The sequence below is a fragment of the Macaca fascicularis genome, chromosome 19 (assembly GCF_037993035.2).
Source record: "Macaca fascicularis isolate 582-1 chromosome 19, T2T-MFA8v1.1".
Taxonomy (NCBI): domain Eukaryota; kingdom Metazoa; phylum Chordata; class Mammalia; order Primates; family Cercopithecidae; genus Macaca; species Macaca fascicularis.
In genome coordinates, this window is record NC_088393.1 from 5,818,651 (window position 1) to 5,832,493 (window position 13,843).

Sequence of the window (13,843 nt, forward strand, 5' to 3'; positions counted from 1 at the left end):
TGGAGATGGGCCCCAAGTCTGGATTAGTCTGTTCTTGCACTGCTGTAAAGAAATACCAGAGGCCGGGTGTGGTGGCTCACGCCTGCAATCCCAGCACTTTGGGAGGCTGAGGTGGGCGGATCACTTGAGGTCAGGAGTTCAAGACCAGCCTGGCCAATATGGCAAAACCCTGTCTCTACTAAAAATACAAAGCTTAGCCAGCCATGGTGGCGGGTGCCTGTAGTCCCAACTACTTGGGAGGCTGAGGCAGGAGAGTCGCTTGAACCCGGGAGGTGGAGGTTGCAGTGAACCGAGATCACGCCACTGCACTCCAGCCTGGGCAAGAGTGAGACTCCGTCGCAAGAAAAAAAAAAAAGAAAAACACCTGAGACTGGGTAGTGAATAAAGAAAAGGTTTAATTGGTTCACGTTTCTGCAGGCTCTACAAGAAACGTGGCTGGGGAGGCCTCAGGAAACTTAGAGTCATGCATGGCAAAGGTGAAGGAGAAGCTGATCCATCTTACATGGCGGGAGCAGGAGCAGGAGAGAGTAAGGGGAGGTGCCATACGCTTTTCAACAGCCAGGTTTCGCGAGAACTCACTACCGTGAGAACAGCACCACGGAGATGGTGCTCAGCCATTCATGAGGCAGAGCAATCCACCTCCGCAATGCAGCCACCTCCCACCCAGCCCCACCGCCAACACCGGGACCTGCAGTTCCGCAGATTAAAGTCTAAACACAAAATTCCTCTGTGTTTCATGTATACTTTACACACATAGCTTGAAAATAACTTGATACAAAGTTTTTAATAATTTTGTGCATGAAATGAAGTTTTGACTGTGTCTTAACCGTGACCGGTCACATGAGGTCAGCTGTGAAAGTTTTCACTTGTGGCGTCGTATCCGTACTCAGAACATTTTGGACCTTGGAGCTTTTTGGGTTTTGCATTTTTGGAGTGGGAGTGTCCACCTTATCCCATGCTGTGTTTATCAGAGGGGGGTGTCTACCTTATCCCATGTGGTGTTTATCGGAGTGGGGTGTCCGCCTTATCCCGTGTGGTGTTTATCAGAGTGGGGTGTCCGCCTTATCCCACGCTGTGTTTATCGGGGTGAAGTGTCCGCCTTATCCCGCGTGGTGTTGATTGGAGTGGGGTGTCCGCCTTACCCCGCGCGGTGTTGATCGGAGTGGGGTGTCCGCCTTATCCTGCGCTGTGTTTATCGGAGTGGGGTGTCCGCCTTATCCCACGCGGTGTTGATCGGAGTGGGGTGTCCGCCTTATCCCGCACGGTGTTGATCGGAGTGGGGTGTCCGCCTTATCCCGTGTGGTGTTTATCAGAGTGGGGTGTCCACCTTATCCCGTGTGGTGTTTATCGGAGTGGGGTGTCCGCCTTATCCCACACCGTGTTTATCGGAGTGAAGCGTCCGCCTTATCCTGCACGGTGTTGATCGGAGTGAAGCGTCCGCCTTATCCCGCGCGGTGTTGATCGGAGTGAAGCGTCCGCCTTGTCCCGCGCGGTGTTGATCGGAGTGAAGCATCCGCCTTGTCCCGCGCGGTGTTGATCGGAGTGAAGCGTCCGCCTTGTCCCGCGCGGTGTTGATCGGAGTGAAGCGTCCGCCTTGTCCCGCGCGGTGTTGATCGGAGTGAAGCGTCCGCCTTGTCCCGCGCGGTGTTGATCGGAGTGAAGCGTCCGCCTTGTCCCGCGCGGTGTTGATCGGAGTGAAGCGTCCGCCTTGTCCCGCGCGGTGTTGATCGGAGTGAAGCGTCCGCCTTGTCCCGCGCGGTGTTGATCGGAGTGAAGCGTCCGCCTTGTCCCGCGCGGTGTTGATCGGAGTGAAGCGTCCGCCTTGTCCCGCGCGGTGTTGATCGGAGTGGGGTGTCCGCCTTGTCCCGCGCGGTGTTGATCGGAGTGGGGTGTCCGCCTTGTCCCGCGCGGTGTTGATCGGAGTGGGGTGTCCGCCTTGTCCCGCGCGGTGTTGATCGGAGTGGGGTGTCCGCTTTGTCCCGCGCGGTGTTGATCGGAGTGGGGTGTCCGCTTTGTCCCGCGCGGTGTTGATCGGAGTGGGGTGTCCGCCTTGTCCCGTGCGGTGTTGATCGGAGTGGGGTGTCTGCCTTGTCCCGCGTGGTGTTGATCGGAGTGGGGTGTCCGCCTTATCCCGCATAGTGTTGACTGGAGTGGGGTATCTGCCTTATCCTGCGTGGTTGTGATTGGTTCATTTGCTGACGGACATTCAGGCTGTGTTCTCTTTTTGGCTATTATGAATAATGCTGCTGTGAACGTTTCTTGTGTGTTTGTTTCTTTGTTTTTGAGACAGAGTCTTGCTCTGTCGCCCAAGCTGCAGTGCAGTGGTGCAATCTCAGCTCACTGCAACCTCCGCCTCCTGGGTTCAAGCGATTCTTCTGCCTCAGCCTCCTGAATAGCTAGGATTACAGTGTCACACGGAGTCATCTCACCACCCTGATGATCACCTGCGCTCCACCTCGTCATCCCTCCCTCTCCCCACTCCCTTTCCCCCGCCCCAGGCAACCACTGATGTCTCACTGTCTCCATAAATCAGCCTTTTCCAGAATGCCATGAGCTGGAATCCTACAGTCAGTAGCCTTTTCCCATTGGCCTCTTTGGGTTTTGTTTGTTTGTTTGTTTTGAGATGGAGTCTTGCTCTGTCGCCCAGGCTGAAGTGCAGTGTCGTGATCTCCACTCACTGCAAGCTCCGCCTCCCGGGTTCACACCATTCTCCTGCCTCAGCCTCCTGAGTAGCTGGGACTACAGGTGCCCGCCACCACGCCCGGCTAATTTTTTGTATTTTTAGTAGAGACAGGGTTTCACCGTGCTAGCCAGGATGGTCTCGATCTCCTGACCTCGTGATCCGCCCGTCTCGGCCTCCCAAAGTGCTGGGATTACAGGCATGAGCCACCGCGTCCAGCCCCCATTGGCCTCTTTGACCAAGCAATAGGTGTTCAAGGTTGCTCTGTTTTTCATGGCTTGGGAGTTCGTTTCTTTTCAGCACTGAGTAGTACTCTGTTGTCTGGGTGCACCACAGTATGCCTGCTCATTCACCTATTGAAAGACCCTTCCAAGTCTGGGCAATATGGTCCGAAGTTTTCATCTCCTTTGGGTAAATACCAGGAAGTCCAGTTGCTGGACCACATGGTGAGAGGACGTTTAGTTTTGTAAGATGCCACCAAACTGTCCTCCCGCCTGCCTGTCCCATTGTGTGCTCCCAGCAGCAGCGAATAAACATTCCCAGGGCCCCACTTCCCCGCCCCCATCTGGAGTTGTCGGCGTTGTGCATCCTGGCCGCTCTGGGAGGTGCGTTGCGCTGTCTCATTGCCGTTTCAATCTGCATTCCCCCAATGGCAGCCTTCGTGGCGGTGCCCCTTTGCATGCCTGTTTGCCATCTGTGTGTTTCCTTGGTGAGCTGTCTTCACATCTTTTGCCCAGTGTTTTTTTTTTTGTTTTTTTTTTTTTTTTTAATGGAGTCTTGCTCTTGTCACCCAGGCTGGAGTGCAGTGGCATGATCTCAGCTCACTGCAACCTCTACCTCCTGGGTTCAAGCAGTTCTCTGCCTCAGCCTCCCAAGTAGCTGGAATTACATTACAGGCGCCCGCCACCACGCCCAGCTAATTTTCTTTTTTTGTGAGATGGAGTCTCACTCTGTCACCAGGCTGGGACTACAGGTGCCCGCCACCATACCCAGCTAATTTTTGAATTTTTAGTAGAGATGGGGTTTCACCATGTTGGCCAGTATAGTCTCAATCTCTTGACCTCGTGATCCGCCCGCCTTGGCCTCCCAAAGTGCTGGGATTTACAGGCATGAGCCACCGTTCTCACCCTTATTTTAGTAGAGACAGAGTTTTTCTATGTTGGCCAGGCTGGTCTCAAACTCCTGACCTCAGGTGATCCGCCTGCCTTGGCCTCCAAAAGTGCTGGGATTACAGGCGTGAGCTACCACGCCTGGCCATTTTTTTCTGTTCTTTAACCGGGCTTTTGTTTTCTTTTGGTTGAACTTTGAGAGTTTGCTGTGTATTTTGGTTATCAGTTGTGACTTGAAAGTATTTTCTTTTGGTCTGGGGCTTGTCTTTCTCGTATGGATCCTGTCAGATTGTTTTTAAGTGCAAGCTCAGCCTCAGAGTCCAGTGCATGAGGGCCTCTGGGTTGGCTGGCCTGCACTTGGCCTGTAGTGATGACCCTGGAGGGACTCTGCAGCTGCATACAGGCTATGCTGGCCCAACCTGCTACAGTCTCCAGAGGAAGCTTCAGGGCTTCAGGGCTTCCTTGCCATGTATTTGCCACACCTATTCTATGCACCAGCCTACTTTTACAGCGGGGGAAACTGAGCCCAGAGCAGAGCAGCGACTTGCTCTGGTCCCAGGATGAATTCGTGCCCAGCTCAGCCTGTCCCCGGGGCCTCCCTCTTCCCCATCGGGGTCTCATCACTGCCTCCCTCCTTGCCTTTTCCGGGCTCCTGCCAGGGCTCACCTTGCAAAGGAACCGCTGGTCTTGCCAAGTCTGAGGACCGGTCGTGCTAGTGCGGGAACAGCTGGTGTGCCGGATTCGGGCCGTGAGAGGAGCTCAAGTTCATGAGTGTGTCTGGGCTCCTCTTGGCCTCTCAGCAGGCCGTGGGCCCCTCTGGGGACTGCAGTGAGCAATGTGTATTTTATGAGCTCTTGGGACAGGATGGAGTTTGTTTGCATTAAGAATAGATGTGCCTGGCGGGTGGGGATTCCGTCCTTGTTTGCCTGGTTCTGAAAACTGTCTTCATCTCCTCGGTCGGAAGCTGTGGAAGGGCTGTCACTGGGCCTTGGCTCCAGTACCATCTCTGGGTTAGCCTCACGTGGTGACTGTTTTTCTCTTTCCGTGTCATTGTCTTAGGGGAATGTTAATTATGCACTTCCAAACTGGAGACTTCGCAACAAGGCCTCCACCCAGCAGGAAGCACGCAGCTCAGTGGAATCTGGCAGGCCCTGCCTGCCTGGTGCACACTGGCATGTACGCTGGGGCCCTTCCTGGAAGGGCTAGGCTGGCGGTGAGCCCTTCAGAAAAGGTGTCTGGGCCGGGTACAGTGGCTCATGCCTGCAACCCCAGCACTTAGAGGGGCCAAAGTGGGAGGGACACTTGAGCCTAGGCTGGAGTTTGAGACCAGCCTAGGCAACAGAGTAGTGAGACCTCATCTCTACAAAAAAACATGTAAAAATTAGCCAGGTGTGGTCCCATGCCTATAGTCCCAGGTACTCAGGAGACTGAGGCTGGAGGATCACCTGAGCCTGGGAGGTTGAGGCTGCAGTGAGCTATGATCCTGCCACTGCACTCCAGCCTGGGCAAGGGTCTCACACAAAAAAGAAAGCGTACAGAAGTGTGCAGGGTGTGGCCAGCCCCTAGGGGGCCTCAGATACTGGGCTGGGAGAGGATAGGCAGCAACCCCCGGGACTTCGGGGGAGAATTAGCCTGCACCCCGGAGCTCGCAGGTTCTCGCAGCTCGGGCGGTTGCCGACGCTGCTCTGCCGCCCCACAGGATGTGGCCCAGTGGAACATCGGGAGCCTCCGGACCATCCTGGACATGGTGGAGCGTGAGTGCGGCACCATCATCGAGGGCGTGAACACGCCCTACCTGTACTTCGGCATGTGGAAGACCACCTTCGCCTGGCACACCGAGGACATGGACCTGTACAGCATCAACTACCTGCACTTCGGGGAGCCCAAGTCCTGGTGAGTGTCTGCGCTGGCCCTGGCCGCCTGCCGGACCGAGAGCCACTCGGCGGGGGTGGATCACAGGTACGTGGCTGGGCGCCGTGGCAGGGGCCCCAGCAGGTGAGGCCAGCAAAAGTCGGGCTGTGATGGCTGGAGATCTTCCGGATCGCCTGGGGTCACCCACCAGCTTTGGGGAGGGGGATGTGCACCCGTAGGGCCGAAGCTCCCAGGCCCCTAGAGCTTGTGCTTTGCACCCCAGAGTGCCCCCGCCATTGAGCTGTGAGCGGCCCCTGGTGTCCCCATGGCCAGGGGCGTGGTCTTGAGCCTCCTGAGCTGCCCAGGCTGTGCCGCCTCACAGCCAAGGGGAGATGATTCCTGGTGAAGGGACACTGTCCATGCTGCCCGGAAGGGGCCTGGCCAGGATGACCCTGCAGCTGCTCGCTCGCAGTCTCCGCCCTGGCACGTCTGGGCCAGACCCTGCAGTTAGGAGGGCAGGGCGTGGTGCTGCAGTCATGTGTGGAGTGCAGTGGACCTGCCCCTTCCCAGGAGGTGCTGGGTGCAGCGTGGGTGTGCTGTAGTGGGCTGAGTTCCAGGACCTTCTACTGGCTCCCTGTGCACGTCTGCAGCGAGGCCATGTGGGTTTGGGTGTGAATGCACGTGTGTGCACGCGTGTGAGTGTACATGTATGTGAGTATGCACGTGCGTGTGCATGTGTGTGTGTGCTGCCCTGTGTCACTGGGCTCTGCTTGTGACTGCGGATCCTCCTGGGTGCTCGGCGGGGCTGCCCTGCGCCGTCCGCTGAGGGCCGCTAGGTGGCGCTCCCGCCCTTCCCGGGGCCTCGCTCACTCACGCCTGGAATCTTCCCAGGCCGTCCTGGCACTGGAGGAGGACGGAGCCTCTGCCTGGAGGGCGCAAGAGCTCCGCCCTGCCTGGCCCTTCCTTGGGTTGGGGTTGTAAGAGGTGGGAGAATGCTCTACCTCTTCCTTAAAAAAAGCACAATGAGCAGGAAGGGGCGAGCTGTGCGCACCCTCACCCGCGTCCCGAGCACAGGTGGAGCCCTAGGGGAAGGCCCTATAGAGGACCCCATGTGTCTTGGGGCGAAGCGTGGCCTCCCAGGGGTGCGTGGGCGGCGGGACGCCCACAGTGTGACTGGGTTTGTGCCTCCATAGGTACCGTCTGCCCTGTGCAGAGAGCCCCTGCTGGGCGGGAGGTGGCAAGCAGCCGGCGAGGGGTCCTGGTCAGACAGAAGCAGGGGGTCAGGGACATGGGAGGTGGGGGACCAGCCAGTGAGTCAGACATGAGGATGTCAGTGCCAAGGACCGCAGCACCAGCAGCTCCGTCTCCTGTGAGGGGCCCCGAGAGTTGCTGGCTGTCGCGGGAGCCTGGGCTGGGGCTGCTGTGGGTCAGATGCCAGGGCTGGGGGTGCCTGCTGCCACGTCAGAGGGGCCTCTGCAGGGAGAGGGGACAGTGGCTCCCCGGAGGTGGCAGTTGGTCCCGGCAACAGCCCGTCGGAGGGGCTGACGGGGATGTGCCAGGAGCCGAGGGCCTCTCCTGAGCTGGTTCGTCCAGGACACAGCCCCTGAGGACATCCTGCACCTCTCCCCGACTGCCCCCACTGTCCCGCTCCTCTGCTTCACCTGATGCCGCAGGTGTCCAGCTGCTACCCCCATGTCTACCCTTCCCCACGACCCGTCGTGGGAGGCGGCTTGGGAGACACCCAGGGCGAGGCAGGCTGAGCAGGCAGCAGTTCCTCTAGGAAGGGAATTCCGGAAGTGCGCTGACCTTGGTCTTGGTTTCTGCCCAGGAAGGGGTGGGGATGGCAGGGATGGGACCTCATGCTGCCTGAGTGTGGCCTGGCATAAGGGGCCTGAGAGGAGCCACAATGTGGACTCAAGCTGCAGGGCGTGTCCCCCAACCCCCCAGAGCTCCCCACTCGCCCCCACAGTCAGCTCAGCCTGCTTAGCACGCGGGACCCCTTCCCTGCTGTCTCTCACCAGGGCTGAGGCAGGGCCCCAGATGTTCCCACAGCACCCCATGCCTGTCCTTTGGGGCTGGCATAGACCAGGTGACCCCAGCATTAGCGAAGGTCCACTACGGGCCATCAGTCCTCCCCAGCAGATGGCAGGATCCCTGGTCACCCCGTGTCCCAGCTCCCAGCAGGGGCCTGGCACAGAGAGGCTCAGTGACTTTCTGGAGCCTCTGGGATCCTCACTGTGTGCCGTGGGAGCTGACTCCTGCTCTAGGCTGCGCTCCCAACTTGCAGGGGGGTGGGGACAAGGTAGCTGGAACCTGGCCTCTGGTCCCTGGGCTGGGGTTCAGGAAGCTACTGGGGCCCCTGGGAGGTGCTTCCCCCCTCTCCCCTCCTCGGGCCCTTGGGGTTGGTAGGGCTCCCAGCCAAGAGATCACCAAGGCTGCACCCCATCTGTCTCCTAATTACACCGCTCTGCTTGCATCTGCAGCCACGTAATTGCAACCATTTCAGAGTATTCCAGTGGCATTTTAAAGAAAGTGTCAATGTACTCAGGTTTACAGCATTTTATTAAACCTTTCTGGGTCTGTTGCTACTTTGGTAGCTTGATTTGTGTGTCAAAGTGACGTGAACAGCCTGGTGTCAATAACAGACAGAAACGTGCTTCAAAAGGCCAGCTTCTGTGGTGCTCTCAGGCAGCGGGGCTAAGAATATCTGAAGCGACTGAATGTCTCAAAATCTCTTTGGCAATGGAGATTGAAACCAGAGCCAGCACCTGCAACTTCCCCCTGCCGGACTTCCCGCAGCCCCTTCTGTCACCCAGGCTGGGGGCCAGAGTGCAGGTGGGTATGCGGAGGGTCCGAGCTTTCCACTTGACCCTGTATTCCAGGGTCTTCCTGGGTGGGGTAGTGGCCTGGGGTCGGTGTCCTGAAGCCTGTGCCCCATAGAAGCCACTGTCCAGGCCACACTCCTTGCCATAGATCAAGACTCTCCTGGGGCCGGGCGCGGTGGCTCACGCCTGTAATCCCAGCATTTTGGGAGGCCGAGGCGGACGGATCACAAGGTCAGGAGATCGAGACCATCCTGGCTAACACGGTGAAACTCCATCTCTACTAAAAATACAAAAAACTAGCCGGGCGAGGTGGCGGGCGCCTGTAGTCCCAGCTACTCGGGAGGCTGAGGCAGGAGAATGGCGTGAACCCGGGAGGCGGAGCTTGCAGTGAGCCGAGATCGCGCTACTGCACTCCAGCCTGGGCAACAGAGCGAGACTCCGTCTCAAAAAAAAAAAAAAAACTCTCCTGGAACCTGGGGTGGGGATGGTTTAGCTGAGCTGACCCTTCAAGGCCAGTCCTGCGGCTGCTCTCCTCCAGGCCTCCCCTCCCCGAGCTGCACCTGTGGCAGCCCCTGCAGGGCCCACCCTCCTGAGCCGCCCAGGCCAGGCACTAAACACAGGCATCCCCATGAGGTTGAGCACAGTGCCGCCAGCGGCATCACATGCTACATGGCTGCTAGAAGAGAGTCCCAGGCTGGGTGGGAGTACGTCGGGTCTTGGCCAGCCCTCGGAGAGTCCCAGGGTACTTCTGGGCCGTTTGGGTTGTGCTGTGCACCCCATAGAAGAGAGTGGAGCGGCCATCCCCCCTGTGGCCCTGGCCCAAGCTGCCTGGGAAAGTGCCCACTGTTCAGTCCTGTGCACCTACGCGCTGGGCTGGGGTCTGGCCAAGTCTTCGGGTGCCCTTTTGCCCCCAACCTATCAGACACCCTGCAGGGCAGTGTTGGGGGTATGCAGGGGGCTGTGGGCCACCGCCAAGAGCAGAAGCCTTGGCTCTCACTGCAGCAGGGAAGCCAGATGGGGGAGCCGTGAGTTCCCGGGGCTGCAGGGACTCACAAGGACGTCGTGAGCTGATGGGACGTAGTCAGGTGCTTGCACCCCTCTGAGGCGGCCAGAGGAAGGCCCTCCTGAGGAGTGCTGCGGGGCCAGCACATGTGCATGGCAGCCACAGAGACCTCTGCTCAGGCTTAGGGGAGGGGTGTCTCCCAGGCTCTCTCCAGCTCTGCTTGTCAGGAGGGGGGTCATCCTGCACCCGGGTGAAGTCCTCAAGAGCAGCGGGGCAGAGGAACGCTTGTCCTGACTGCGACCTTGACCTGCCCATGACCCGCGGCAGTCTGGAAATCCTCCATTGCACCAGGCGGGATGCAGGTTCCCCACGGTGTCATCTCTGGCTGTTTCTTCGGGATCTCTCCGCCCACCCCTTCCTGCCTCCATTTACCTTGGACACACTCTTAGTCTCCTATGCAGGTGCGGGAGGTGGGGGTCTCGGAGCTCGTGCTCCCGTGAAGGGCGCGGAGCCCCCAGTTGCTCTTGGCTGCTGTGGGGAGCCAGACCCTGGTTTGGACTGCTACGTTTCAAACCAGTGCTCAGCTCTGGCAACGCCACCCCCATGGGGGCGCTATGAGCCAGACCCTCCTGAGGGCTGAGGGGAGGGCTGCCGGGGAGGCCGGGGAGGAGGGGATTATCAGAAAACTCCACCAGCCTCCCTTGACCTTTAAGGAGCTGCAAGCTGAGAATTTTCCCTTTTGATTCAGCTGCACCTTGAGTTTTCTGTCTGGCGTTTTCACTCAGGGGAATTTCACAGCATCTTTTCTTCTTGCTGCCAGAGAAACTTGACTCCTAGCAGGCACAGCCGTCTTTTGCTTCATGGGCGTCCCTGGAGGTGTGCACATGTGCACGTGTGCGCGTGTGCATGGGCGCGTGCGTGCACCGAGGAGCCGTGCTCCTGACGCTGGGGGTGAGGGCGGGGGTGTGGAGAGAGGGTGCCGGGGCTGCAGTGGACCCGCCCGGGCTTCCTGCCCTGTGGCCGCAGGTGGGTGGAAGGCAGAGCCTCAGGTCGATGGGTCTGTCGCCCACCCAGGCCAAGCCAGGCTTTTCTTGGGGTGGAAGCTGCTGGGCTGCTCCCTCGCCCCTCTGCTGCCCACCTGACTGCCCCTCAGGACCTCCCCAGCCCACCCGCCTCCCAGCTCCCGTCTCCTGCTGCAAGCTCTTGCCTGGGGGGGAGACACCTCCCTCCCTCCTGGGCTCCCTCAGCCTGGCTGCAGGTGGCGCTGTTGGGCCCCACGATGGCCTCTGCCCTGTCCCTTGGAGTGGGACCCAGGAATCTGGTGGGTGATGGAGCCGTCCCAGGCAGCAGCCTGAAGGCCCACGGGGTAGCGCGCTGGTGCCTGGGACCCTGGTGTGGGTTTGTGCTGCTGCTGCTGGCGAGCCAACCACTGGGACTTCCAGCTTCTGAGCCCAGGACCTGGGGGGTCCTACCAGCAGTGGGGACCCAGGGGTCCCAGTCTACTGACCCTAAGGCACAGCCCCTGTCAGTGATCCGGGGCATTCCTCCCAGCCGCCTTGCTCTGGCTGGGCCGCCAGAGGTTGGGTGGCCGCTGAAATGGCTCCGGCAGAGATTGGTGTCCCCATGGGGATGGCAGTCCCCAGTTGCCAGAGCTGAGCACTGGTTTGAAATGGAGATTGCCTGGAGCCTGACAGCGTCACAGATTGGTTTTAATAACTCAGCTTCCCCACACTGCACCCCGTCACCAGAACAAGATGCAGGAGCGAGATAGTTGCTCCCTCCTTTCCTCCGCCACCCCAGGCCCAACCCTGGCTAGGGTGCCTAGGGACAGAGTTGCATTGGCAGCTCAGAACCACTGCAGTGCCCGGGGAGCTCAGACTGAGAAGACCCACCAGGCTGATGGGGGCAGCCCGATGTGTGCCTTGCTCCCAGGCAGGGGACCGCAGCCAGGTCTCTTCCCAGCCACACACACTGAGCCAGGATGCCAGAAATAGAAAAGGAGGAAGCGGTTTAGAACAGAGAGCTCCCACGGAGAGCAGATTGGATCCAGCAGGGAGGCAGAGGGACCCTGGTCATTAGAAAATGATAAGGTGTCAGGAGCCGAGGCAGCTTGCTCAGGACCTGGGTTCCTGCTCTCCAAGGCCTCAGCGCTTCCTCCCTGGCTCACTGAGACCCGCTGCAGTGGCCCCAGCCCATGGTCCCTGGGAGCTGTATCCTTGTAGAGATAGCCGTCTAGCCTGCATGAAGTTATCTGGGGAGTCTTTTGATGAGGGGGTATCCCCTCTCTGCAGAAGGAACCTCTTTTTGAGTGAACACAGTTGTTACAAGTGAGGCCCCCAGGCCCAGTGCCCAGGCCAGCTGCTACCTCTGACTAGTAGTTACCACCAGCCCAGACCAGCCGCTACCCCCCAGCAGCTCTCAGCACCAGCCCAGGCCAGCAGCTACCCCCCAGCAGCGCTCAGCACAAGCCCAGGCCAGCAGCTACCCCCCAGCAGTGCTCAGCACCAGCCCAGGCCAGCAGCTACCCCCCAGCAGTGCTCAGCACCAGCCCAGGCCAGCAGCTACCCCCCAGCAGTGCTCAGCATCAGCCCAGGCCAGCAGCTACCCCCCAGCAGCGCTCAGCACCAGCCCAGGGGCCCAGCATCCCGGCTGACTGGCCCTGGGTCCACATGGGTTGCCATGTGGCCAGGCACACCTGGTGCCCAGCTTCCCTGTTTGAGGAACGTGGCTGTGGGCAGGCAGGAAGCTCCTTTGTGGTCACCTGTCCCGATCCTCTGCTTCTGATGGTGACTGTGGCCATAGCATCAGTGCAACGGTTCTTTATTTCTGTGTGTGCCTGACCACGTGCCTGGAAGTGTGTGTGAGTGGGTCCGAGTGACCAGCTCAGCTCTCCAGCTTTATTTTATTTTAGATGGAGTCCTGCTCTGTCATCCAGGCTGGAGTGCAGTGGTGTGATCACAGCTCACTGCAACCTCCACCTCCTGGGCTCAGGTGGTCCTCCTGCCTCAGCCTCCTAAGTAGCTGGGACCACAGGCACATGCCACCACAACTGGCAAATTTTTAAATTTTTTTGTAGAGACGGGGTCTCCGCATGTTGCCTGGGCTGGTCTGGAACTCCTGGGATCAAATAATGTTCCTGCCTCGGCCTCCCAAAGTATTGGGATTGCAGGTGTGAGCCCAACTCTTTCTCAGTTTTAAAACTGGAAGTCCCATATCTTGGAACCTGCTCAGATCCAGTGAACTGTGATGCTCAGTTCCCCGAGAGAGAGAGCAAGAAAGAAAGAAAATGTGTGTGTGTGTGTGTGTGTGTGTGTGTGTGTGTGTGTATGTACACATGTGCATGTGTTAGAGAAACAAGGGTCTCCGGTCACATAGGTTGTCTGGGAGGGAGTCTGGCCCCCTGGGACTATGCCCAGAAGATGAGGCCTGGAATTCTGCTGCACAACTGAGAGCTGGACTAAGTGGGTAACACTTAGCTGCAAGAACCTGGGCCAGGAACTGAGCTGCCAGCACGGCATTGCAGCCATGCGGCCTGGAGCGTGGTGTGTGGTGCCGTGCTTGGATAAGTGGTCCAGGCCACAGCCAGGAGGGCCGGCACATGGGAGCTATGGATGGCAGCTGTGTTTTCCCTGGCCTGTTCCCCTCCCGGGCCCTCATCTTCGAGCCCTCTGCCTTGTTCTTGTCACCACCACTCTGTCAGCCTGACGCCATCAGCCCAGACCTGCTTATCAAGATTGGGGAGTGAATGGAGCACCAGAAGCTGGCTTTGGCGTTCAAAAAATTAACTCCTGATGCTGCAAAGACCTTTCAGCCTCACACTGGGGCGTCCACAGCGAGGCTGGGATTGCATCTGTGCGCCTGGCGCGTGGGGCACAGGTGCCGGAATCACAGCCCCTCCCGCTGGCCTGATCAGCCTCCTATCAACCTCACTCCTATTAAGCAATCACGCCCAATTTTGCCCCCAGGACAGGCAGGGCCCTCAGCTGTGTCTCGTGATGGTGTCCCCAAGGACTGGGAGAACACCTCTGGGCCAGGGTGACCGGGAAACCCAGGGCATATGGGGCCACTCGCTGGGGCTCCCACCATACCCATCAGTGGGATCTGTCCCAGCAGGCTGGCTCCAGGCTCTTGCTGAGAGCTGGCAGGGACAGATACAGAGACACTCGGTGTTTGTTCAGGGACGACAGAGCAATTTTCCTATCACCTTTTGCTGTGTGAAAATCGTACTCCAAGCCATGCTGCTGAGTCGGGGGACTTCCTGGTGTTCAGATGGTCAGTTGCCCATGGATTTGGGAAACTGGCTTCTTGGTGAGCAGAGGTGGTGGCCAGGATGGGGGCCGGGACGGCACCCCGCAGCAGGCGAGTGTCGGGCGGT

At 59.0% G+C, this 13,843-nt stretch overlaps 1 protein-coding gene across 11 annotated transcripts in view; it reads left to right on the plus strand.

Annotated features, from left to right (window-relative positions):
* The window catches only part of KDM4B (lysine demethylase 4B), a 185,391-nt gene that overhangs the window by 75,051 nt on the left and 96,497 nt on the right, over positions 1-13,843 (plus strand). For 8 of the 11 annotated variants that reach the window (XR_012428267.1, XR_012428268.1, XM_065535027.2 and 5 more), the window contains one exon: positions 5,489-5,682. The exons of the other annotated variants lie outside the window; for them this stretch is intronic. Coding sequence is in view for 6 of the 8 variants with exons in the window: in XM_065535027.2 (XP_065391099.1) it covers positions 5,489-5,682 (194 nt within the window). In the remaining 2 variants the exon portion in view is untranslated. The remainder of the gene's footprint in view (positions 1-5,488; positions 5,683-13,843) is intronic. 11 annotated transcript variants of the gene reach the window in all.